Source organism: Podarcis filfolensis (genome assembly GCF_964270895.1).
Source record: "Podarcis filfolensis genome assembly, chromosome: 10".
In the NCBI taxonomy this organism is placed as follows: domain Eukaryota; kingdom Metazoa; phylum Chordata; class Lepidosauria; order Squamata; family Lacertidae; genus Podarcis; species Podarcis filfolensis.
The window spans coordinates 53,405,198-53,432,989 of NC_139612.1; the positions used below are offsets into that span (position 1 = coordinate 53,405,198).

At 42.9% G+C, this 27,792-nt stretch overlaps 2 protein-coding genes across 6 annotated transcripts in view; one reads left to right on the plus strand and one right to left on the minus strand.

The window, feature by feature from the left end:
• Positions 1–21,328, minus strand: part of MKRN1 (makorin ring finger protein 1) — a gene marked incomplete at its 5' end in the record, with an annotated part of 23,601 nt that extends 2,273 nt beyond the window's left edge. The window contains 7 exons of one of the 3 annotated variants that reach the window (XM_083572369.1): positions 1,623–1,761; positions 2,256–2,366; positions 3,085–3,299; positions 4,314–4,540; positions 6,961–7,187; positions 9,705–9,833; positions 21,246–21,328. In XM_083572369.1, coding sequence (XP_083428495.1) covers positions 1,623–1,761; positions 2,256–2,366; positions 3,085–3,299; positions 4,314–4,540; positions 6,961–7,187; positions 9,705–9,826 — 1,041 coding nt within the window. Of the gene's footprint in view, positions 1–1,622; positions 1,762–2,255; positions 2,367–3,084; positions 3,300–4,313; positions 4,541–6,960; positions 7,188–9,704; positions 9,834–20,869; positions 21,097–21,245 lie in introns of those variants that run through there. The other 2 variants (XM_083572367.1, XM_083572368.1) reach the window with 2 other exon arrangements.
• Positions 21,329–21,463: 135 nt separating this feature from the next.
• The window catches only part of LOC310742781 (uncharacterized protein), a 34,162-nt gene continuing 27,833 nt past the window's right edge, over positions 21,464–27,792 (plus strand). Inside the window, exons 1-4 of one of the 3 annotated variants that reach the window (XM_083572334.1) lie at positions 21,470–22,078; positions 23,269–23,413; positions 25,103–25,304; positions 26,342–26,481. In XM_083572334.1, the coding sequence (XP_083428460.1) occupies positions 26,397–26,481 (85 nt within the window). In that variant the 5' untranslated portion in view covers positions 21,470–22,078; positions 23,269–23,413; positions 25,103–25,304; positions 26,342–26,396. Of the gene's footprint in view, positions 25,305–26,341; positions 26,482–27,792 lie in introns of all 3 variants that reach the window. The other 2 variants (XM_083572336.1, XM_083572335.1) reach the window with 2 other exon arrangements.

Genomic DNA, 27,792 nt, shown 5'->3' on the forward strand with positions numbered 1-27,792 from the left:
GGCAGCTTGACTGAGCAGCTTTGTACCATCTTTTCTTATTGGATGTTATTATTATTGATTAATTATTGATCTGAGGATTAAAGGGCACTTTACAATATTCCTTGCGCCTCTTCAACATCAAATTGTTTAAGTAGTGTGGACAGTTAGACCAGTGTTTCCCAACCTTGGGTCCCCAGCTGTTTTTGGACTACAATTCCCATCATCCCTGACCAATGGTATTGCTAGCTAGGGATGATGGGAGTTGTAGTCCAAAACCAGCTGGAGACCCAAGGTTGGGAAACACTGAGTTAGACAAAGTCTTCGCAGGAATGCCACCAGTTGCAACAGGCCTGCAAAACCTGTGATCCACCAAGCAGACGACACTAATAATAATAATAATAATAATAATAATAATAATAATAATAATAATAATAGTGATGATGATGTTATCATCACTCCAAAGGCAGCAATAAAACAGTGAACGATACACAGCAGGTTGGCTGCAGTTTGGCTCGATGGATCACCAGTAGTTCAGATCTGCATAATGTATTTCTGATGGAGGAACCAACTCAGCATTTCCAACTCAGGAAGGAAGGATGTGCTCCATCTGTATACAAGTGTGATTATGTTTAAGGCAGTAGGACTACCATGTCAACACACCCCTTCTCTTCCCAAATCAGATGGAGTTTTGCATTATTTTCTTTCCGCTGCTTTAAAATAACTCAGTTGAAGCTGCTCCCTGGGCATAGGAAATCTGAAATAGTATTTTGGTTAGGGTTAAAAAGGAGATTGCAGTAGGAAGTTGCACAAAAAACCTCTCTCCCAGCAAACTGCATCAACTCTCATCGCCATCCCATTTTACAATTTTTCATGGATGCTCATTTAGAGGCAGGAAGCACTGGGCCTTATTCCAATTTGGCTTTGGGCTATCAAATAGCCAAGTCTGATTGGCTATGTGATGCCATTATGTGGTCTAAATGATGCCTGATTGGCTGGGATCATGTCAGGAAGAAGTCCAATTTTAAAAAATAGCACCCAAGTTGCAGATTGGAAAAAGCAGCATCCATTAGTGTGCATTTGTGCGTGCACACACATTAATTAATTATTATTATTATTATTTCAACTTATATATCGCCCTATACCTAGAGGCCTCAGGGTGGTTCACAACAAGACCACAACATATAAAATCAAACAAAAAGCAGTAACCCAATAACACCCCCCACCCAAAGCCACATTCTAAAAGGGTGTTGGATGTCTATCAGATCAAAGGCCTGGTTAAAAAGGAATCTTTTTGCCTGGCACCTAAATGTGTATAATGAAGGCACCCGGCGAATTTCCCTGGGGAGAGCATTCCACAGATGGGGAGCCACTGCAGAGAAGGCCCGTTCTCGTGTTGCCACCCTCCGGACCTCTCGAGGAGGAGGCACACAAAGGAGGGCCTCAGAAGATGATCTCAGGGACCAGGTAGGTTCATATGCATATATTTGATCTTGCCTCCCCCAACCTTGCCCTTTTGATCCCCAACATTTTCTGAGTGAAAAGAAGGCGATGTCCTAATTTTCCTGCACTTTTGCTGAACACCTTAACACACATCCTTCAACATCTTTTTTAAAAAATGAATCATCAAAAGCTGTGGGACTTACTCTGTATCTACTTGAAGTTCCCACTTTCTGCCTCTGGGGCTCCTCTCGGCGGCCATCGGGATATGCGTGTTTGTAAAAACAGTTCCCTCCAAATGGGCAGCTCCCACGGCCTTCATCAAAATACCTGCATGGCTTGTTGCTGGAAAGGAAAATATCGCAACCCTTACTCACAGCATAGCCAATCAGAATTCAGTACTGCATTTGCTTTATAATCCAGGTGATTTTGTTTTCTTTTCTTTAAACGAAAGAAGAAGAGGTATTGCTTGCCGCCAAAGCCATTTAAAACCAATTAACACATGTACACAACGGATTACATTGATGTGCATACTCAAAGGGTGTGCGCATGGGTAGGTGCATGCAGAGGAGAACATCTGTATTAGCCTGTGCTGTCATTTTAAGGCAAGGTTGTGGTTGGGTAGACAAGGGAAGAGCACGTGAGGTTGTCTGGCGCAAAAGAGTGACCAAGTAGCTTGTGTGGTCTGCATGCATCTACCAGTGGTTAGATAAAGATGCATTTCACACACAGAAAGGGGTAGGAAGGAGGTATGAGGGCTTTAGGTAACACCGTGCTTTTCTCCGTGTACGCCCTTAATGTCTGCAGTCAAACTTGGCCCGAGGCTGCAGGGCTCATACCTCATTGCCTCCTTGTATTTCTGAATGAGTTTCTGCTTCTCCTCCTTCTCCTCCACCCAGTACTCACTTGGAATGACAAAGTTAGATGTGATCCGACATTCTGGGCAGGACCTGGGGAACGAACAGACTGCACTGCAAAATTCCACATGACAGGGGCGCTATCTCCAGCTACAGACATACCATGGTATATGCCCCCCTTTTAAAAGCAGTCTATCGCACCTCAGAATCTTTGCACCACGGTTCTTTCACAACCTAAAAGCTCTCCCCACCCCCCAAACCCCACCATTTCCTGAGGTTCTAAATTTTGCAGCTTGTCCATTTCTTAAGAGCAATGGGGGGTAAAAAAAAACATTTCACACACAGACTCATTTTTCTTTAGATATAAATAAATTTATTTTTGTAACTTTGCTTTCTTGGAAGTCCATATTGGTTTGGGTTTGATTTTTCCAAGCAGACTTTAAAGAGGGATGGGTCACTGGCTCAGTAATGAACTAGAAGAGCGAAGGCTTAGGAAACACACATTTGGAACTGATCGGTCTCTTTTCACCATCTGAACCCAAATGATTTTGTATGGTAACCAATAGGACAGCATGTTGCTACCATTCAACAAAAAGAAGTTATGACTTAACATTCAAACTAAATGGATCTTGCTGACCAGTCACGAGTACCAAGGTCAGAAGAATATCCAATAAAACCCTCAATTCTGAATAACGTTACTTATGTATTAAACGCAGTCTTAGGACGAAAGAGGGGCGATGTTGCAAGTTCACACAACATACTAACATCTTCCCAAGAAACAAAGCACAACGGACATGGGGAAGTGCCTCACTTTATGATCTTGCTCTCAAATTGTTTAGCGCTCCTCCACTTGCGGATGCACTTGAGACAGTAAGTGTGATTGCAGTTGGAGAGGATCCCAAAGCGACGCTCGCTGGGGTTGGCTTTTTCATACACCACCTCCATGCAGATGCCACACACCATGTCTTTGCTACGCTGGACGGCAAAGGAGAGCTCCATGTCCTTCTCGTGAGCCTCGATGCAAGACTGCAAGGGAAAGAGGAAGAAAATGACAGACAACGTCTTCCAAATACAAGGTTAACTTTGGAGGACCAACCTTGCCTTGTTCCCGTCAATGGGAACTCAATGCAACAAACTCTTCTGCTTGAAAACTCGAAAATATAATATATACATGATCTTCCAGGGGTTAAGCAAGGTGTGAAAGTTATGGGAGATAAGTTTTTCTCCCTCTTATAATACTAGAAACCAGGGCTACTCAATGAAGCAAAAAATGGGAAGATTCAGGATAGACAAAATTACTTCTTCCCGCAACACACAGTTAAACTCTGGAATATGCTACTGCAAGATGTTGTAACTACCACCAACCCTGATGGCTTTGAAACAGGTTCGGACAAATTCATGGAAGGTACAGGCTATTGGTGGCTAAGTTTTCCCTCCACTGTTGGAGAGAGAATGGTGCCCCTGGTACTGGAACCTTAAAGCAAGGATGGGGAACCTGGTGCCCTCCAGATATAGTGGGAGTCCCAACTATGTACAAGGCCAACAGTCATGGACAGCAGGAGTTGCAGTCCTACACTGGGAGGGTTACAAGCTTCCCATCCCTGCTTTAAAACTTGCCATGGTGCCATACATCTCCCCTCACTCACATCGTGCTCCTTGATCTACTTTCCATCTTGGCTGGAAGGTAAGAACTGCCAAGGTGTCTGGTTGCCTTCTTGCCTTGGGGAGACTCACAAAGAACCCAAAGACAGAAGGAAGCCTAATCTAACATTATGGTACATTCTGCTACATTTATTTTTTAAACTTTATATATTGTTTCTGAAAACTGCACATTTTAGCCATTCTCTTGGGCAAAGTCTGTTACCACTTGGCTGTTCTGAACAAGGTCCATATAGTAGCACACCCAGGCCATCAGCCAACAGTCTGGACCTGTAACAACTTGTTTGAAGGACTTGTGGAGACAAGCAAGCTTGCAAGGGCTTAAAAGTTCGATCTTTTTGTTGGGTCAGCTAGTTATTTTGCCCATTTTTCCCACCTTACCTTTATGTGCAAAGATCTCTGTGCGGCATCAGCGGGATGGAGGACCTGCAAGCCACACATGTCACACACATCTCCATGGATATATACACAGTTTTCTCCATAGCGGCATTCTCCCACTGCGGCATAGGGACATAATTGTTTCTTCATCTCCAGGTTGGTGTGCTGTTTTTCATATTCCTCTTCAATTACCATTCTCTGCATGGGAGTTTCAGTGCAGGATGGAGCAGCTGGAAAACATCAGAATGCAGAATGCTACTCTTAAAGTTTGCATGTAATCATCTGCGCAACTAAGGAAAACAATTGCAGATGGTTAAGACTGTTGCCTTGATGCTGCTTGTCCCCAACATAAAACTGCTACCATCTTGCCATTATTTTGCACCAGAAAATACTTAACTCAAAACTATGAAGGCCACCAGAAACCAAGTACACCTCTGTTTTCAAACATAATCCGTTCTAGAAGAATGAGTTCCGAAAAATTCAAAAACCAAAAACTCAAAATGGAAGCCTCAAAACAGAAATCTCAATATGGAAACCACATTTCTGTTTCGACTTCCAAGGCGCTCTGAAAAACCAAAGCATTTGCTTCCGGGTTTAAGGCGTTTGAGTTTCGAAACATTCGTCAACTGACACGTTCGAAAGCCAAGGTACCACTATACTTATTTTGTTACAACTCATTTTGTTGCTCTATGCAACAGGTGAAACCCTTGTAAGGGAACTCACCACGTCTGCCAGCATGTGGCCACAAATGTTGCATGAACACAAGCTGGCATGCCAAGTTACAGCTGACACATGGAGCACTGCCATGGCTAGACGTATTTTGGTGGCTTCTATAGAATATGGGGACTGCCACTGCAAGGCCATCTTCAGAACTCAGAATCAGGTACTGGTGGACCGGCCGACAAAGCTCATTCTAGACGTTGCAGCCACCTCTTCCCAGCCATCAAATGCTGACATGCGGCACCTCGATCACAATGATCCCTAGAAAAATAAGGGCTGTTTCACTATGCTGATTCTGTCACATGATTGTGGCTGTTGATCCATGGCCATGTGAGAACAGGTCAGCATGAACAGGGCTGCACAACAGCACTTTCAGCAGCTACAAGCACAGAAATGGCTGCTGGCTCACATCAGGTCTATAGTGCAGGCCACACTCATGTTTAGCTAGACAGTCATGCACAGTTTAGTACTGTGAACGGTAATTTCATTTACTGGGTTAGGCACATCTGGCTGGCTGTACCCTTTAAAAAATCGTGTTACATGTTGACTTCATCAGAACTCTCTTAGAAGGAAATCATGTACTTGGGAACAGAGTGGCAGTTACTAATCAAGCACTTGGATGGAATGGGGATTGGAGTCACTCGAGCAAAGGGCATTCAACAAGATCTGCAGACCAGTGGCAAGGAAAATGAGTCTGCACATCTGGGCTGTTGTATATTACCCTTCCAGCCCAACCTGAAATGTAGCAGTAACAGCTTTGGAGAGCTTTACAGGGCAGTTGCATGCAGCAATATTAGCTTCAACGCAACCCTCAAACTGACTGCAATGGGTTCAATTCCTGTGGACAAGACTAAAGAGTTGTTGTAAACTCTGAGAACCATCATAAACCACTCTCTCCTGGCCACAGTTCCCTCCAGCCTGCCAAATGAGGACAATAAACTGAATTTGCTTTGGATCCTGCATTAGGAGGACTATTTTTAAAATGTTTTAAATTAAACAAGTCCTGAATTAGAAAAACTCTTATCTTTGCTGCTGCCTTGGGGGTTCTTCTCTCGGAGGTGGAGTTGACACAGTGCTGCCCAATCCCACATATGTTATTTTTTTTTAATTTCCCCACTGATACTCATGGGCAGTTTTCATTTCCATCTCCGGGGACATTTAAAAATAACTTTTCAATGCAAACCAGCAAATTACTTATCCAGACAGAAAGATTGTTCTGTGTCCTTTTTATATCTATTTGTCTCTAACCCCATCCCCCCTTTGCTCCATTTCCCATGGAGAAGAAAAGAGAAGAGAAACCGAGTGAAGGGCAAATGATGGAAAGAAAGTCCTAGCTAAGAACTTTGATAGTTGCTGCAAAAAGTGTAGCAGCACAATGGAAGTTGTCAAGCTCTCTGTTATTTGCAGAATGCTTAAGAAAAACACAACCACATAAATCAATACATTGGGCTCATAGGTCTTCTAAATGGACCTGGAAGTTGAGATGATCCCATTTTATTGACACTGGATAGCTACTAGAGTCTTGCAGCTATTATTTTGCCAGATAAATTCCCTACAGCATGATCACACACTTCCTCAGCCTGATTGCACCCATGTTTACTTGGAAGTAAGCCTCAATGACTTCAGTGGACTCTGCTCCCAGGTGACTAGCTGTGCCTCTCCAGGGTTTCGGACAGGGGACATTTCCAGCCCTGCCTGGAGATGCCAGGGATTGAAACCAGACCTCCTGCAAGGAAAGAAGATGCTTTACCGCTAAACTATGACTCTTCTCCACTCACTGTAAGGCAGTTTCCTATGTTCCTAGCATTAAAGAACAATGTTCACATCAATATAGTTCTTTACTGAAACACTACTCTTAATGAGACAATAAGAACATGAAGCGTTAGTGCTGACGACTGACGTTTATCACTATTGTAGTAAGTCCACTTACCACGGCCACAGTATGGCTGCCCAGGGACAAACTCCACAGCATTCACCCAATCTTCAGCCCTAGCTCCGGCGGCTGCCAGGTCTTTGTCTTCAACTTCAGTTTCACCAGTGCTCACTTCAAGTGTTCCAGGGGACGGGCTCACATCTGTAGAAGCTGAAGGGTAGGTTTTTATAGCTGGACTCACAGTAGTCACTTCTTCCCTTTTCAATGGCTTGGTATGTTCGTATCTGGTAAGGAAAGTCAGAATTTTACTTTCCTCCTTGAGGAAGAATAATGACATACATAGACATTGCACTAGATGTGGACCTTTTCCTAAGAAACTGCTGGCAACAGGAGCGCGATATGGAATGGGAAGCGATTCCTATACATGAGGAATTTGTGGTTGAAAATTTTTGCCATGCAGAGCCCACAGCATCTTTGTCAAGTGTGTGCCTATCTGTTAAGTTTGAGAAGGCTAAGTATTTTGTACCTCTGGCACAAGCATGAGATCCAAGGTCCCTTTCAAAAAAAAACAAGGTAGCAGAAAGTCTGTCTGCTTCCCTGTTCCCAATAGCTTCATTTTAAGCACACTTACAAATGTAACTCATTATCAAATGGCTGACGACCAACTCACCTTTCACACGTGTATCCCATCGTTCAGCCAAAGAGCACAGAGTGGCAAACATGGGATCATCACATTTTATCCTCACAACTTGCCCACAGCAGCCTGTCAGCTTCATAGCTGGTCTGGGCGGAGTTTTTGAACCAAAGTCTTCCTGGCCCAAGGCTAACATTCTATTTGCTACACCACACCGGTACTCTAATCTCACTAAAATAATATTCAATCCGAGGCATTCAAAGTCAACTGGAGGATATAGCTGTCGTCTAGTTGGTCTAAAATCCCACACACTACGGCTCAAGTTCTTTAGTGCAGGACATCCAACACCATGCAGAACAGGAATGCAGCTAGTTCTCATAAGGTGGTTGAGGTTATTTTCCCCTGTAGCTTTTTAGAATTAACCGCATGATAAAACTTACACTTGATATACACACATTTGTTACATTTACACCTTGTCTTTCTTTTGAGGAGTTAAAGGCAGTGACCATGACTCCCTGCCCATTTTATCCTCACAATCCTGTGAGGTAAATTAGGCTGAGCGACGGAGAGTGGTCCAAGGCCAACCAGGGAGTTTTGTGGCCTGAGCCATGAACCAGGGTCTCCCTGTACCAGGATTGGCCTTCCAGTCACTACAGTACATCTCCCTGACATCAGATCTACCCTGTACACGTTACTGTGCTTTAATGTCAAGACTTCTGTTCAAGAACACACCCTATGCATTAAGGTATTTAAATTCTTAAAAGGCAGGTTTGTTTTTAGGGTGAAAAAAAATCAGGAATGACTATGCTGGCAGAATAAGCTCATTTACAGGTTACAAGATTGAAGTGGAGGGGTTTGGCTGATGATCATGCTCCATATAAATTCTTATATGAACTTAAACAATAGCCTCAGCCACACATTCCCATTTCCCTACATCACTATTCCCTATTAAAACCCCTCATAAATTGGCTCTGCACATCAGCCATTACCATTTTTCCTGAAAATTGCCCTTTTTCTGATAATTTGAGCCAATTCATGTTCCTAGACCATAGAGAGCTATGAGCTATGTAAGAAAGATGTCTCAGCCCTATCCACCTCTTTAGGCAATCCACAGTATTTCTACAACTTGAATGACACCTCAATGGATAAAAATCATGAAGAGGAAACTACCGTATTTTTTTGCTCTATAAGACGCACCAGACCATAAGACGCACCTAGTTTTTGGAGGAGGAAAACAAGAAAAAAAATATTCTGAATCCCAGAAGCCAGAACAGCAAGATGGATCTGGCTTCTGGGATAGCCGCGCGCAGCCTCTCCCAGGCAGTGGGAGGAAGGCTCCCCCAAGAGCCGCACTCCCTTTAAAGAGCGCACGGAGCGTGGGTGTGGCTCTTGGGGGCTTTTCCCCCGAGGAGGGAGAAGGGCTGCCCTTCTCCTTCCTCTAGGAGGAGGATCTTTAAAGGGAGCGCTGAGCAGAGCCTCCTGCCTGCATTCGCTCCATAAGATGCACACACATTTCCCCTTACTTTTTAGAAGGGGAAAAGTGCGTCTTACAGAGCGAAAAATACGGTACCTTCCATGCATCAGAGCTCTGTTTTTTTAACCTACATGTGCCCCAATATGTATGGATTTCATTCACCTTACAGAACATAATATTTTGTATGATCCCCTCCCCACACCTTTCACATATAGACCAATTAGCTCATACGGACAAGTGGCTCATAGCTTGCCATGAACAAGTATATTGCTCCTGTAGTCTGAGCAACAATCCACAATCCTTGGCTTAGTGTTACATCTGAACTGAGGATCATGGTATGTTTTGTCCCAAACAAACTATGACCTGAAGCCACACCACAATTTCTAGTTCTGACGTAATGCTAAGCTAAGGACTGTGGCTCGTTGCTCCTGCTGAAGGAGGTGCAAAGAAGGAGTGATAAACTTAGTCTTGCTGAGCCATGAGCACGGTGATTATTACATCCACAACGGTGTTTGACAACTGTAGAAAGGAGAGTGTCCAAGATGCGAGTGCCCCACGGATGATCACATCCATTGGATTGAGACCTCCCCAATCATATAAGAGACAGGGAGGGAAGTCACTGAGGGTAATGGTCACGAAGAAATGGAATTGGCTGTTAGTTCAAGGCTAAAGCATTCAGCAGCATTTCTATACCTGCAACGATCTCCGTAAGCACAGCATCCTCGCTGAAAATACCTGCACACCATGGCAGACTGACTAGTGTAGAGATCATGGGAGTAACGGCAGTTGTCTCCCTCCTTGCAAACGCCATGCATGAAATACCTGAAAGACAGAGCATTGCAAATATGGCTTAAGCAGAAACATCAACATCCTGTAAGAGTTCTAAAGGCATTTCATTCTGCTTGATGCAAATAAATAATAAACCAATGCTGAATAATCCTCTTAAAAGTTCTAAAGCATCATACTAATACTAGTACTAACAGCCATTAATAAACTCGTCCTTTTCTTCCATCAATTTATATAATCCCATTTTAAATCCATCTAAACCAATGACCATCACTACGTTTTGTGACTGCAAATTCCACAAATACACATCATGTGAATAAGTATTTTCTTTTTTCTATCCTGAACCTGCTGCCTTTAAATTTCACTGGATAATTTCCTCCCCCAACTTTGTAAAGTAAAATAAAAAAACAGTTAACACATTAAGATGCCAGACATGGAAAAGATGGCAGAGAAGGACGATCAAAATGATCAAGCCGCAACACCAATGAGCACCAGCCATCATGGCAAATGGGCAGTCCCTGCAAATATTAAATTATGCAGTTTCTCTACTGTGTAAGGAGAGATACCTTTCTCCCTCTTCCATAATTCTAGAACTCGAGACCATTCAACAAAATTGATGAGCCGTAGATTAAGCACTATTTATAGAATTCATTGCCACAAGATTTGGTAATAGCCGCTGACACAGACGGTCTTGAAATGAGATTAGACAAATTAATGGAGAAGAACAGACCCACCAGCAACTACTGGCTATGGCAACCTAAAAGTCTCTGTGTTCAATGAATTCCTAACCAGCAGCTTGGGGGCAACTGTGGGGGGAGACTTTTGCCTTTATGACCTGAATATGGACTTCCTGGAAGCATCTAGTTGGCTACTGTTGGAAACAAGAAGCTGAACTATATAGGTTGTTGGTCTGACCTGGCAGGGCTCATCTTATATTCTTATTTTAACATCTTATTCATCTCTGGAAAAGGCCAGTTTAATGTTTTAATTTTCTTTGCCAGTTAAGTGCAGAGATCCCACTTGTCTTCAGACAAAAAGATGTGAAAGAGGATGCAAACAGGGTGTTATATCTGTTCTCTTTTTTTGCACTGCTCCACAGTGCTGGGAAGAACCTGGACTATTTAAGCAAAGGGTGCAACTGGAGCACTAATTCACTTACTATCCCAATCTCAAACGCATACAGTCCCAGTTTGCAACCAAAACTGCCTTCGTGAATGACCTACACCAGGAACTAGAGGGAGAGCTGTTGGTTCTGGTGTGCCTCTTAGCGGCTTTCAGTTTATTGTCTTGATGCCAAGAAAGCAGTGGAAGTTTTAGACCAGTGTTTGAGTGCAGTAGCATATTTTTTTACGTGGGCTAATAAGATGAAATTTAATCCAGACAAGACAAATGTGCCATTAGTCAGCAGGAGAACAGAACCTGGAGTACTGAAAAGTCCTGTTCTGGACAGGGTTGCACTCCCCTTGAAAGACCAAGTTTGCAACTTGGAAATGTTCCTGGATGCTCTGGTGGTGCCTGTGAAGGAGTGTTTTGTACAACTTCGGGTAATTCCCTGGAATAAAGCAGACAGAGGTGGAATCTACACACATGTGAAAATGCTTTTTTGAAAAATCGTTTTGAAAAATGCATTGAATTTGCTGTAGCTCACAATTGTATACTGCACTTTACAACACATTCAAAGTGTTTTATTTGCAGCTGTATAGCTGAGCCCCTGGTCACAGTACCACAAGTCCTGGCCACATCCAGACAAATCACTGTAACATGCTTCTCTGCAAAATGTTTGCCAATTTAGCTTGTGCAAAATGTGGCAACCAGACTAATTTCTGGAGCCTGCTTTGCTGATCATACTCCTACAATGCCTTTTAATTCTGCCCAAGCTTTTGGGTAGGTTCTGGGACCTTACTTTTATGCTGATCTGTTTTATCATTCTCTTGATTTTACTGCATGAAACTGATTTTAGTCATCTGTTGTTGTTGTTTATAACATTTCTGCAAGCTGCATTGAGTTTATTTTATAAAGAAGGTTTAATTTTTTAAAAAAATAGCAAAAAAAGAAGCACTTAAAGGGGCCGTGGCATTCTAAGCATGTTGACTTAAAGGGAAGTTCTGTGGAAATCAAACAGGACTCGTGTTTTAATCAGGGCTGCAAGCTTTGATTGGTTTACTGAATGATTAATCTACCTAAAGCTTTAGCTGCCCCCTTCCCCAACCTGGTGCCCTCCGCCAAAAGCTGTTAGACTCCAGCTCCCATCAGCTCCAGTCACAGCATGGCCAATGTTCAGAGATGAAAAGAGCTTTAGCCTAAAACATCTGAAGAGCAGCAAGTTGGTGAAGGCTGCTTTAGTTGATTAATGGTGGCACCACATTTTAATTTGGGGCTATAAATTAAGAACACATTTGCTTACTATTGAAGCCATTTTGATTCCAGCATATTATTGTAACAGGAAACAAAAAAAGATGTTGAAGTTGTGTTTTCCAGCTAAAATGAATTAACAGCTTTTGTTTATTAAATGCTAAGTTGTGCCTTCAACTGCTTTCAGCATTTCATACCCTCGTTGTTGTTTTTTTACAATGCATTTTCTTAAACTCAAATCCATTGCCACTGGAAGAAAAACAATTTAACTAAAAACACTACTACTGTAACGCTAGAATGAAAGCTTCAAGTACAAGAGTGAGTTCTTTGTCAGAAGAAGTCTAGCCTGAAGCAAAAAATAAAATAAAATAAAAATGATACAAATCATTAAAGGAAAGGAAAATAATGTTCTCCTAATGAAAATCATGCTATCGGCACCCAATGACCTCAAAAGCTTTATCCCTCTAAAAATAGAAGAAAAACAGAAGATTTGCTCATTTCAGCCAGTAAGCGTTTCATGAATTAAAGCCTTTCTGTCATCATACGATCTTAAGAGCAGAGTCTGACATGCTGAATATTCCTCAGACATATTCTAGTAATTTTAGAATCAAAGTAAATTAGTCTTTAAAAATACAAACATTTCTTCAAATACACCCAATGCCCCAATGTTACAATTCCTAGACCTTTACCCCTGTTGCACCACCTGGTTTTATTTTACACTATTAATCTGGCTCTCAATAGAGCATGAGGAATGCTGCTATGTGATAAACTTGAAAAATGAACTTGACGTCTCCTATGTGCCCTAGACTGGGTTTAGATATCGGTTCAACTGAATTGGAAGCATCAGTCAGCTTGGCCAGCCTTAGACTATAATGGTTACATAGACTTTCTACTCAGAGAAGACAGACTGAAATTAATGTACTCACTTACAGTAGATCCATTAATGGACATGACTGAGTACGCCTAATACTAGATACAACCCCTAAGCCTTCCAAGTTTGAACTACATCACCATTAATGGTGCCAAAAGCAGCAGGGGTGCCCCACAAATACCTACTATGATAGTGGAAAATCAATAAATCCATTTAAAAAATAGCATTTGCCAACCCAGTGCCCTCCAGATGTTTAAAAGACAACTCCCATCGGCATAGGACTGATAGGATCTGTCAGCCAAAACATCTGGAGGGCACAAGGTCAGCAAATGCCAATCTAGCAGCATATGACCTACACCTTTCTTTTTGTGTGGAAAAGAGCTGTTCACACACAGAGAGAAAAAGAACCAGACCACTTTAGTCCAGGGGTGAATGTATCTCACATGTACTCAAGACAAAATATTTTTCTGTAGGAATCTCTTTTGCAAGCTCATCCTTACACATGCCCAAACTGCTACTTTCAAATTTGGAAATGAAGTCCTAAATTTAGTAAGCTTCTAACACAAGAGTTCATGTGTGTGTGTGTGCGCACGCGCGCGCACACACACACACACACGTGCGACAGAACTGCCACCACCACCCCACTAGAATACAGATGCAAGTTCAGTTTATGTAGAGAAAGGGGGGGGGGGGAGAGCAGAACACACAATATACTGCTCCTGGACCTGACCATGAAATGCAGTTCAGTGTAACAAGTGCATAGCAATAGATAAAGGGCAAAAAATATATATCTTAATTTAATGTGAAAGCTCATGTGGTCTGATCTAGTGGAGTGTCTGACAAAGAATGAGAGCTTGGGGTGAAGATGCTGACCCACTGCGTGGGAGTTGTGAATAAGGAAATTCCATGCTTGGGTTCATTAAAACTGCTGATATCATAATACCATTGTACAAATTTATGGTGCAACCACATTTGGAATACATACTGTGTACAATTCTGGCCACCTCATCTCACAAAAACATATTGTTAAGTTGGAAAGGTTCAAAAAGCTCAAGCAAAATAAATGATCAAGGGGATGGAGCAACTTCCCAATGGAGACAGGCTGCAGTATTTGGGGCTTTGAAGTTTAGAGAAAATGTGAATAAGAGACAATATAGAATCACAAATGCCACATAGAAAGTGGATAGAGAAAAGGTTTTCTCCTTCTCCCATAAAACTAGAACTCAGGGACATCCCATGAAGCAGAATGCTGCAAGATTCAGGACAGATGAAAGAAAGTTCTTCTTCACTCAGTACATAGTTAACAACTGAATTCACTTCCACAGACACAGTAATTGCCACCATTCGGGATGCCTTTAAAAGACAATTAGACCAATGCATGGAAGATAAGGCTATCAATGGCTAATGGTCACAATGGCTATGCTCTAACTCCACAGTTGCAAGCTGTATGCTTCTGAACACCAATTTCTGGAAACTGCATCAAGGGAGCATGCTCTTGTTCTTGGGTCCGGGTGGGATTCCCACGGGCACCTGACTGGCCACCAAAAGAACAGGATGCTGAACTAGATGGGTCATTGGCCTGATCCAACAGGCACTTCTTATGGTCTTAAAAGAGCCATGGAAGCACATTGTATGGTACTGCAAGGAGGGTTAATCACTTATAACTGTTTGTAAATTGGACAGCATCTCATTTCCCAAATATAAAAAGGCATCATTCATTTCACAATGGAGCTGGAGCCGTAGTTGTCATTCTTTTATAGAGCACCTGGATCCATCTCACATTCTAGAAGGTAAATTGAAGCCCTAAACCCATACAAACAGCCAGATGCCTTACTTAAGAGTACATTTTGGCATCAGTAAGAAACGTGTCAGTGCTTGAAGTAGCAGGTGTGAGAAACACCAATACAGTGTGCAACTCAATATTAAAATACCTCTACAGCTTTTTCTAAATTTAGGTACTTCAATACCACCTTCATACTGGAGTACCCTGGTATCCTATTAAGCACAGTACATACAACTCCCCACTTGAGTGCAGCACTAGGAACCCAGTGGGTAGCTCACAAGGACATCCTCTTCGGGCTGCGGGAAGGGTCTCCTTGCGAGCTGCAGGCTGCTCAGCTGACATGCGGGAAAGCAGCAGTGGTAGCGGCTGCTGCTGCTGCGCTACCCTGCATGTCAGTTGTTCGGCAGGGAGACTGAACAGCCTCAACAATGCCCTGTTGTACCTCTGGCTTGCAAGTAGACCCTCCCTGAAGAATGTCCTCTTCAGGCTCTGAGGAGGGTCTCCTTACAAGCCACAAGGACTCTCCAGGGTGCTCCTCACTTATGTGCATTTCTCTTATGCATACAGGGGCCCAGAATGCAACCCCCGTGTAAGTGGGGAGTTGCCTGTACTGCAATTTGGCACCAATTTATATCAGGGATAAACAACACAAAGACCGACCACCTAGGTCAACAATATCACTATCAAATTCATTATTGAATCTTTTGAAACTGTGTCGTCTATGCAATACCATATAATCTGCACGATTTTCACTTCAACACCCCCACACAAAATTTGATCATGTATTCAGAGAAGATGCTTTCAGCCAGCTGGGTAAATCCAATTCAATTTAGTAATAACCTGGAATGAACCCATAATATAGCCAAGCCTGAAGTTTTTAGCAATTTCATAGTTTGGAACATCCTCGGCCTAAGGCTGTATACCCTAATTAACCTGTCTCTCATCCTCTCTGTATTTGCTTAACCCATTCTGTTCATTATGTGAAATCGTTTTTCCAAAGTAAATAAATAGTACACATTCTGCCTGACATTCTCTTTTTAAAATTGGCAGGTTTGAAGAGTTTACGAGTGATATCAAGTGGATTCTACAGTACCCACACCCTTTAATTAGCTGTTGCTATTTTAGATAACATGACTGTCACTCAACTGTTCACTCTTCAGAATTAAGAAAAGCACAAATGACTGAGAATATCTTTGCTGTGAGGCCCCAGAAGAGGAAAGACTGCATTGTTACCTACTCTAAAGAACTGTGCCCCATTTGCTCTGCAACAAACAACACTATGGGCTTTTGTTCAAGGATCATATGTGAAACCTTATGTGAAACCTCATGACTTTTCTGCTACATTCTGTTGCAGATTCACACTCCAACTCAGATGGCATCATTCAAGTTCAACAAACTACTAGCAAGCACCTGAGGACAACTTGTGAGGAATCAACACAATAGGGAGAATAAGCTTCAGAGGTTAGAAGATTATTGCTACCTGGTGGGCACACCATGGCTTCGTTCTTATGTGATCCAGCAGTATGGAGGGGAGATAATTAATCTATCATGCCAGTCAAGGGTTACTCATAACAGGGGAAACTATAATGTTCCTTCAGAATGAACTGGGCAGGCATAAACCTGGAGGTGCCCATTTCCAGAAAACTTTATTAGCATCTGTCTGTCTCAAGAGACAAAGGAGTGCGCCTCCAGGGGTGAAGTCAAACCGCTGAATTAGCAGCACCGAAGTGACCTCCCTGGGGCGCAAGCCTGGGCAGTGAGTATGGAGGTCCTGTGCTACCCAGATGACTAGACCTCACCGTGGCTGATATGGTCCAAAGGAAAGCAGAGCAAAATGTTCCACACCAGCCTGGCTGCAGGAGTTGCCAGAGGGAGGTGTACAAGATGCTATCCAACAGTCATAGGATTTGTATAGGGTTTACTCCTCAGTCTCCCACAGATATCCCAAAAGGCAGTGGAGGTTTAGAATCAGAGTTTCCCTAGATGGACTACGTTCCCAGGCTGACAACTCCATCTCCCTCTCACTTTCCTCTACAGCACATGCAGAAACCACCTTCTTGACCATTGGACCCACTATTGGTCTTGTCCACTCAAACTGCCAGAGGTTGTCTTTGCATGCAGGGAAAGTCCCTAAATCACAACCGAGGGTGAGGACAAACATGCCACTGAAGGAGCTTAGTATCACCTCTTTTATTAGATTCAATTATTTTGCTAGTTTGCTGTGGTGCTTGCTATTTTCCAAAATAGTCAACTTTTATTTCTCAGCTTGACATTTTAAAAATGTAGTTTACATAAAAGCTGGAATGAGAAAATTCCTAATGCTTTGCCTGGCTGCCCAAGCTCCTATAAGTTAGTGTATGTTCCTATGAATTGGAAATGGCTTTCTAGCTGCACATAGCACTGAAAAAACCAGATATTACTCTTCTGTGCATGTCCCACACCTCAAACTAAGAAGGATACATGTGAAGCATCTGTTGTCTCTTACATTCCAAAGAACAATATGAAACCTTGATAAGCATTGAAAGTTTTGTTGTGACACAGTACTGCGCAAATCATCACTGATTATACAGACTTTTTACTTGGCGTAGGTACATGGTATGCACAAATTGCATGAAAATGCATAAATAGAAGAGAGGGCTATGAAGTTTTCTGAACTACATATTTCAGCAGCAGGATGATCTTTTATTTCTATGCATCACTGGTGAAAGGTGTTTGGAACAGGTGCAAGATCAATTAAAGCCTTGCATCTTCTGTGACAGTCTGCATACAATCATAATACTGTTTACTATTTTTTCAAATTAAGGAGACACTGTTGTGTTCATTCCATATCATCATCTTACATGGATGCTAATTTCCAGATGGCCTTCCTATCATAATTATTTTATTTTAAATATGTATATACCACCCATGCAACAAAGTCCTCTGGATGGACAAAAGCACACTGATTGTTGTTATTCGCTAGTTGTGGACGTAAACCACCAGAGTAGCAGTTCAAAAGCATAATTATATTAACGGATAGACTGACATCCTCTAACTTACATAAATATGTAGCAAGAACGTATACAGTAGTACCTCGGGTTAAGTATTTAATTGGTTCTGGAGGTCCGTTCTTAATCTGAAACTGTTTTTAACCTGAAGCACCACTTTAGCTAATGGGGCCTCCTGCTGCTGCCGCGCTGCTGCTGCACGATTTCTGTTCTCATCCTGAAGCAAAGTTCTTAACCCGAGGTACTACTTCTGGGTTAGCGGAGTCTGTAACCTGAAGCGTCTGTAACCCGAGGTACCACTGTATTAACTAGAAATTGTTTCCTATCCACTTTTCTACCCTGCTCTCCAAAGTTCTGCACTTCCCAGGCAATCTCTTGTCTCTGTTCCCTTATGTTCTCAGAAGCTACAGGTTACATCTCTCAAACTGCCCTAGATTTCCTGCAACAAGAAAATAATCGTAAAAACTACCAATAAGCTCTGATATAGAGAGGAAAACAATAACTGGGTAATTCTTAGGTTTGACTGAGAACAATCTGACCGATAGGTAGGCAAGAAGAAAGTCCAAGTTACATTGGTCCAAGAATGATCTAAAGGACTGCAAATGAAAGGACCCAGGGAAATAAAGCCATTTTCAAATAATGAGGACTCAATCTTGTTCCCTTATATAGGGAACAAAAGATGAGAACTCATACTTCACTGACTGGAAGATGGTGCAGTGGGTACTAAATACACCCACTTTGGGAGATGCCAACTACATTCATGCCTCCTGCGCACCAGTGGGCATTTTCTTAGATAACTTGAGGACAACTGTGAATCTCAGGAACTTGCACTGCATGAAAATAATTTAAGATATAGGTATGGTGTTATGATACATCTCCAACGACAAAAGATTACCGTATGATTCAAACTGCAAATAATTAAGGGAAACACGACAGGCTCAGTATCTGTTGTTTTTCTTTGTACTCAAAGCTATGATCGGTTTTTTTTATCTAGCCCTTGAAAACTTGGAAGCCATCAGTGCTGTCCTGTCACACATTTCACTACACCATACACAATGCTTGTTACCCAAAGATGTCAATGTGTTTTACAAGCTCCATGTACCTCTTAGGATTAAAAGGGGGGGGTGTCTTTGTTTATACAGATGGATTAATGGTATCTGTCCACATCTCCCCACTGCTTTCCCCCTCTATTTTTGATTGTATAATCCTTGGGAAACAAAGACCTATTTCAATTGCCTACACACCTCTATAAAGGTGCAATGTGCAGCAACACACACACAATCAATCAATCAGGTGTGTCCAAGATTACACAGATACCTCTTTGGATAACCAAAACCTAAACGCTAGACTTAATTCAAGGACTGAAAGTACTAAAGCTATTTCTACTGTCCCACACATTTATTTCTAAGCATGCCACTTAAATGATTATAACTACAGCTATCACTATTATAACTACAGTACTCTTCCATTTGCAAAAGAGAACAGACCAGGATAGAGTAGTTTCAAGGTAAAGGAAGAGCTGGAACTCTGAAAGCACTCAACATTACCTTGTAACAGAACTGAGAATAATGCTAAAATTCAAGTTCTACAAATTTACAGAAGCCACTCAAGTTCAAAACTCACAAAAATTCATTGTTTTGAGAATTATTTATGTTAGGACCTGTAAAGTGACCAGAAACAAAACGAAGACCTCTGGACAAGAACTATGGCACTTCTATGTGTTCACTACAGCATCTGGCACAGAACACAGCATTAAGAATTAAAACAGTGATCACATTTACTTGATCTGATTAGAGATGGTCAACTTGAATCGCTCCCAAATGGGATGGGAAATTTTTATCCAGCTTCACTCATGAGAAAACTGTTTCCAAAACACATGAACAAGAAAAATATCCTGTACTAATAAAACACATGGGGTTTGTATGCAATGCCCCATGTTTGCCCAAACGCGTGTGCTTCCTACTTATTTACAATGCCCTATATTTATTCTAAAACTTGCTATCCCAACAAGGTGCCTACACAAATTGTGGGGCTACAATTAGCATCATCCCTGACCATTAATTATGCTGGCTTGGGCTGAAGGGAGTTGCAATCAAACAACCTCTGAAATGTCCAATGTTGGGGAAGGCTGTTCTAATGTCTCAGCAGCTGTAAAAGGGGCTCAGGGCCTATGCAACGAAATACACTTCCATCCCAGACCACTGCTGAAGAATTAAGTAAACTAATCTAGCAAAGAATTACAGTAGATCAAACCAGAAGACATGCAGTGTAGCCCTAATTAAGTTTACTTCAAAGCAACTCCCTAGTAAAGGACTGCAATCTAAGTTTGTTTCAGCCTAGGACTTCAAACACTGCTGCCAGAGAATCCTTTTCATTTTGCTCCCACATACACATCTTATGTTCTCAGTCTGCAGTTAAGCAGGACTCGGAAGGCTTACGTGTACATACAGATCAGTGCCACCTTTAGTCACAGGCGAGCATCACCAAGGGGAACAAGCAAGTGAAGTGAACCCGGTGAGCAGAAAGGGTTGCGTTGGGTGTTAATTGGGAAGCACACGGAGGAATACATTGCTGTCACCATACTGGGTGGGTGGGGGCGAGAGAGAAAGAGATCTGCGTCTAGGAAAATGAAAACTAATAGTACTTAGGATGGATGTGGAGCGAGTAGTAAACAAAGGATCCAGGCAGCATTTTACAAAGGGCGCATGGAGGACTAGCGGCGGAGGAGCCGGAAAAACCCCCAAAACCAAAACATCTCGGAGGACACGTGACAAGAAACCCTACCCGGCTTCTAAAAAAAGAAGATAAGAGACCGACGGGGGCAGTGGGCAACAATGGTGACATACCGACACACACACACAAACCACCACCACCCCGACCCCTGTTTCTGCTTCGGAAGAAGGAAGGATCCTGGCCAGGATCGGGGGGCGCTTGTTCTGCCAGTGGAGGATAAAGGACCCGAGGGAGGCAGGGGGGCTCGAAGGTCCGAGGAGCACGAGCGGGGCTCCGAGGGCGGTTAGGGACGGGAGGGAGGGGGGAGGCACGGGCGCCATCACCCGCCAGCGCCTCTGCACGTTACCTGCAGGCGACTTGCTTAGTCCAACCGCCGCTGCTTCCCCCTCCGGCTCCGGCCGGCGGCGGCTGAGGCTCGGCTGTGGGGAGGCTGGGGGCCGTGGCGGTGGCGGCGGAGATGGTGGCGGCGGCGGCGGCGGAGGGGCTGGGGGCCGCGACAGCCGCTGCTCCAGCTGCCGCGGCTGTCGCTGCCGCTGCTCCGCCACCACCGGGGGCCACCGCAGCCTCCGCCATTACTGTTTACCCCACACAGCGACGGCCCCGCCGGAACTTCCGGGAGCTCATTCTTCCGGCCTGCTGGACAGGAGGGCGGGGCAAAAGCTGATGGACGGGGGAGGAGGAGGGGGAGGGAGGAGAAAGGAAGAGGGATGGGCGTGGCTTACCTTACCCCCTCCCTACCCCGCTTCGCTTTGGGAGAAGAGGACAAGCGGGCCGACAGAGAAAGGGAGAGAATGGGGTGGGAGGGGGGAAGCACGAGGTCGGGAGCGAAGGTTCTGATTGGCGTAGCCGTTCGTGAAGCCGCGCCCACTGGGTTAGACGGACGTGGGGGAGTTGTGACGCCAGATGTGGAGGCGGGGCTTGGGCGGGGGAACCACCTGCAAACGGGCTTTGGGCTTCACTTCGCGCGAGCGGCGGTTGGGGACAGAGGGCTCTGGAGTTATGGGTGCTTTTTCTCTGTCGCGGCTACATGGGGCGCTCGCTCGGTTACGGGGGCGAAGCTTTGGGGTCTCAAAGCCCAGATACACACCGGGAACATGGACGAGTTTTTTGTGGCATCCTAAAGACGAACATAATTTAATTTGGCATAAGAAGAACCCACTTCAGTTAGAGGCCTAAAGCGTTCTCTTCAGCTTACAATTGTTACTATCACAATACATTTCTTGATTTACTTTTATTTATTTCAGATTTATACGCTTGCTTGATTGTAATAAAATCTCAAAGCGGTTTACACAAAACAATAAATTATTGGAAAAAAGCTTAGGAACCACTATATAAAACATTAAAAGAAATTTTAAAAATCAGCGCTAAAAATCGGATTGCAATGCATGTTGACATTGTCTGGATACGCTTGTCTAAACATAGGTGTTTTGAGCAGGCACCTGAAATTGTACGGTGAAGGCACCTCCCTGACACCTATAGACAGCAAGTTCCAAAGTATGGAACAAAGGTGGCATTCTTTAACAATGCTGTTTCCTCAGACTGAAGCAGTCAGCGGGTAAGAAGATATTGCAAGTAATCTGGTCCCAAACTGTTACGGGCTTTGCATACTAATAGTGTTGTGGGAAATCTCACATCCTAACACAGTGTGTGTTATCCAAGTGGGACTATACAAATAGAGACCAAATCTAAATGCAAAAGTACCTGGGAGGGTGATCTGATGGCCAAGAAAGATGGAGCCAAGAATTGCCCTGGCAATGTATACTGAACTTCCTCAAACAAAGAACTTTAAGCTATTTCATTACAGTTTGTTGCCGTTTTCATACATTGCTCATGTACACTTATCAGCAGCTACATTCCTAGTCTATCAGGGTTCCTTTGAAGTAGACTCTGTTCCATGGCCTTGAGAGCAGCTCCTGCTTATCTTCAAGCCTCCCTTCCCATCCTTCTCGCAACTATCAGGTCGCATAAACATTAGGCATTCCACATGTCCGCCTGTGGCCTTGCTCAGATTGCAAGCTACATAGTTTCACATCATTTCTTCACAATAGTAATGCCTAGAACTTGGCCTGGTAGCAAATCAGCAACCAATGCAAACTCTTACCAGAGATATTATATGTTAACAGGGTTAGAAGCTGATTTACATGCAAGTATATAGAGAAGGTTTGGGGGAACAGAGTCTTTCTGTGTAAAGTTTTAACGTGCACAGAATAACGCACAATCACCATTCACATCAGTGATAATGGAAGATTAAACAACCAACCTAGCTTTACTATACAACTGAACATCTATAGTGGGAGAAGAAAGCATTTTCACATTTAATGCCAAATTGATAGACTCAAACTTATTAGTAAAATTCTTGCTTGCTTTTTTTTAATTTTAAAAATATAATTTTACTTTTTTGTTTTCAAACATAAAATATACACCACCACTATAGCAAACTTATTTACAGTAAGAGGTCAGATACAAAACAAAAGCTAGGTCAAGATTATGTAAGCAGTACATTGTTTGGTCATATTTTCAGTAAAAACGCTTCTTTTATTTTCATTAAAGAAGTTTCCTGGTAGTATAGAAAATTAACCTAAAGCATTGTCCCATTAGAGGCCATGCATGTTTAGAGGACGCAATGCATTTTCATTATATGTTATATGTTTAATAAGGCAAAACCAAGTTGTTTTAATGCATTCTTAGAACATGGATTATGCAATGGTCCTTATTTGTTTTGTTTTATTTTTAATACTTTTGCAGGTAGCACTATTCCATCATGTTGACACCAGATTTTTCTAGTGTCTTGCAATGGTTTGGTGGGCAGCTTCCAAGAAGAATCTCAAGAAATATTTATGTAACTTTTCTTCCCCATTTCCATTGAAAATAGAAAGAAGAGCCTTTTGTGGTATTTATCTTATTTTTCTGTTTTATTTTTCTTCTTTTAATAAGCTGTATAAGACTCTAGGCAATGCACATCACTAATTAAAAAAATCCCAAGATCTAAAAAGACATCAATACAGTGGTACCTCGGGTTAAGTACTTAATTCGTTCCAGAGGTCCGTTCTTAACTTGAAACTGTTCTTAACCTGAAGCACCACTTTAGCTAATGGGGCCTCCTGCTGCTGCCGCGCTGCCGGAGCACGATTTCTGTTCTCATCCTGAAGCAAAGTTCTTAACCCGAAGTAATATTTCTGGGTTAGCGGAGTCTGTAACCTGAAGCGTATGTAACCTGAAGCGTATGTAACCCAAGGTACCACTGTAAACAGATAATTCATACTAATAACTAAGCCAAGCTGCAAAAAATAAATAAATAAAAGATTCGCAGCAGTAATGATCACAAGTCAGTAATTTCTTTGAAGTCTCTTTGTTGAAAAATGGCAACTTTCAGTTCAGCAGCAGAGTGTCCTGGGGTACCACAATGTTCTGTCCCTGGTTTCTGAATGTTGCCATTTTTTAATATATTTGTGCCCACTTATTCTTTCTCACACCGACCTGCTGTATAAGAAACACAGTAATGAGTGAGGGGAACAGCATAACAAAAAACAAAAAAACACAGGTGAGTGATCCTTACATATGTTTTCAAATACATGTTCATTTCAGTAACCTTTTACATGTTTAGGTGTGCTTAATGTGTGAGGAGATTCATCATTCACTCCATGGCTCCTCCATGTGTTGTCATCATTTGTTAGTATTTCACTTATCAGGCTCTATCACAATCAAAACTGGGCAATCTGCGGCCTTGTTCAATCCAAGGAACTGTTATTGTAACATTGGAGTCTTAATTTTCTGTTGTAATACAGAACGTATTGACAATGGAGGGCAGCAATCCAGCGTGGCTGATTAATTTTAAAACGTACCCCACCCTTTTAAAGTTGCACAGCTAGGAAGAGAAGTATAACAACAGGACAGTATAACTGGAGACCTACAAACATTTGCAGATGTGAATTGTGTGTAAAATGGCTTCTGTCAATCCACTCCTCCCACTGTCACACTTATTCATTCACATCCATATAAGTACATCTACACTATTTGCATACAAAAGTTAATTCAAAGGTTACTCTCACCATTTAACACATACACACAGCCTAACAACTGAACAGTGCTTTCTACCTATTCTGAATTGTGACCCTTGAACACAACACAGCCCCATCTGTCCCTGAGACTTAGGCATGCACAGTTTGTTTGTTTTTTCATGAAACAAAACTGAGGAGTTCATAAACATTGCATAACAGCTCAGCAGCTGAGCAATGTTTAGGGGAAAGGGGCTCATTTCAATCAGAGCTAGTACAGCTGATAGCTATGGCAGTTTCAAAGAGTGCAGCCTGTGTTAATCTCATATTCCACCCCCTCCCCTTTTGTCAAATTTACCTGATTTTGGGTGGCAAATGGCAAAACCAGTATTTTTCTGCTGTATTGCATGTTTTGTGCTCTTGCCTAAAAACACCATAGGAACTCTGAAATATTATCCAAAACTGGCTTTGACTTCTCCAGAGAGATACATGAAATCGACAGTGCTGAGCATGGAAAAGCACCAAAAGTCATGGAGATCACAGATGTTTTCTCCAATTTGACAACAGCCTTCCCTTTCCCCAAGGCAGAGAGTGGTTCCAGAATGCCAGCTGCTTTATCTTGTTAATGATAAATGGACTTGCTTGGCGTGGAGTCCATGGCTGGAATGCAGGACAGCTGGAGCCAAGATCAGTCTGTTGCAATTCTCAACAGGCTCATCTTCTTGCAGCGCTGGTCATATGGAAAGTTCAGCCAGCATATGGTGGAAAGAAGGAGCGCTCGTAGAGGTAAGGAACCAGACACATTGCCACCTTCTGTCAAAGGCCAGTGCTAATTAAATACCAGATTGCTAAGAGGGTGGGAAGAATCAGAGGTGCAGCTGGGTGAAACCTGAAATAAAAATGAGGGTCCTATCATTAAGAATGCAGGGTTTGCTCAGGAGAGTAGCGTAAGATAATTTTTAAAAATACATTGGTGACTCTTGCTTAGTTTCAACAAAGTGTAGACAGTTTTTAAAAGGACTCATAGTGAAACCAAACTGCATTTGCCTGAAAGGTAAACTTAGTTGATATTTAGTTTTTAGTATTTCACATCAGGGTGGCTAGCACACAAAATTTCCTGTGTGCAATGCCAGCAACAATTTGTATGCCTTTAAAACGATATACGTAAATAGTATACTTGGTGCTGAGCTAACTAAGCTGAGCAGTATAAACCTCACCATGTAACTCAGTCCTTAACTCGAATGGAGAAATCACTCTAATTTTGGATAAATTGTTCTAGGAACTCTAATTATAGTGATCCTGTAATGCAAGGCCGAGAGCACTAAATTGTGTGGTTGGTCCTGGACTAGTTACCTGAATATTTAGCTTGTGTCTTTTGTAATTCTATTATAGTTAGAAATGTAGGAAGCTGCCTTATACTCTGTCAGACCACTGTCAGCAGCTCTTGAGGATTCTAGCTAGGAACCTCTCCCAGGCCTCCTATGAGATGCTGAGGGTAGGACCAGAGACCTTCTGCATGCCAGGCAGATGCTCTTCCCGTGAGCTTCCATTTGGGCTGGAAAACTTTGTAAAGGAAAATGTGAGGTTTAATCTGAGGTTCTCTGTTTCATTTCCATTCTCCCTTAGTTTCCCTTTTATCATGAATATTATGCAGTTTTATAAACTGATGGGTTGATTTGTGGTCTTTGACTACACATTGGAAACCACTTTTGAGGGGCATCGTGATGATACAACGAAATAAATGCCTAAATAAATGATAAGGAAGGGACCAGCTTGCAAGTCAATGAAAGTCTGAGAACAGACGCAAACTTTGCTCCTTTCAGACCCACTTTTTGACAGCGTTGGTTTTCATGAATTGGCCTTCTCTTCAATCAAAGAATGATTTTGAAACCTGCCTTTACCTCGGGAGGCCGTGTGGCTTCTGTGGCTTGTCGTGTTCTCCAAATAAGAAGATACTTGAACAGTGAGTGTTTCTTGAAGAGATTGCACTCTCTTTTTTATGCCACCCTTGTGTGCGGTATTAAGGCTGGTTCATGCATACATGTACATCACCTGATAGCTCATTATCAGTCAGGGTTCCTTCAGACTGCCATTATTTTGCAGGGCGGATTCAAGTGCACACCGGAGCATTTAATTTGTGCATTAGTAGTGGATTGGTGCTCTCTGTCACCCTAGCTCAGAGGCAGTGTTAGGGTAGCGCGACTAGTTTGGCCGCATGGAGCACCGCACTGCAGGGGGCGCCACAACAGTGCTGCAGAACGGAGCACGAGAAGGGGAAGCACACACCAAATTTTAGTGTTGCACAGGGTGCTACTTGAATTTGAGAGTCCAAAGTCTGCCACTGTCCTAATGCAACAAATCTGCTTTCAAAACAAAACAAACCCAGGCTTTATGTAGTTCAGAATACACATCATGAGCAGTTGTACAGTTAAGTATTTTTAAATCTACTGCACTGGAGGGGGTTTGGATGAGGCCACAGTGTCCCTCTGTCCCCCTCTGTTTGGCTGTGCTGGGCTCTGCCAGTGGAGTAGCTCTGCTGCCTCAGAAGCCCCAACTGCACCTGCACAAAACTGTTAGAATTCCTGATCTATGATTGCAGTCATAGGATTGTTGTCTTTCACATGACGGTATATGTTTTGACTCCACAGAGTGGGAAGTGATGGAGACAGGATGTTTGTGTTACTGTGTTCCGTGAAGTGGGACTATTGTCCTTTGTTCTTTTTCTCTTGGCTGTCTGATGCTAGAGAGAGAGGGAGCCATGTTGCAGTGCTCTGTGTGTGTTTATATGTAAATAAAGTAGATTAGCCAAAATGCTGAGTTGCTGAGGTCTGTTATGCAAAGCTGAGAAGACTCTGCAGATCCCTAATTGTGCTGATGTCTGTTGGCATCGGTCGCTGTGATGTTTGGGCTGAAGAAAGCTTATGAAGCTCCCGAACGATCGACCAGGAGGGAGGGAACATGCCAGTCGGGTGTGTGTCTCTGCCAGGGTCCTACTCCAGTGTAGGCTGAACTCCTGACAAAAACAACACATTGACAGCAGCTGCCACTGAGGTTTTCCACAGGAGGTAGCTGGTGCATGTGTCCCCCCCCATGGGGCATTTCAGGAGTGGGTGGAGGGCAGGGGGTGGATCTCAGCTAGCCAAGAATCCACTGGATCCCAAGCTATTGGCAAGTTGTAGCAATGGCCCCAATCTAGAGTTTTCTGCTATGGCAGCCTTGCGCAGGTGTAGTAAAAATACAAAATTTTCCACTCCTCCCCCACCTTGCCTTCTGT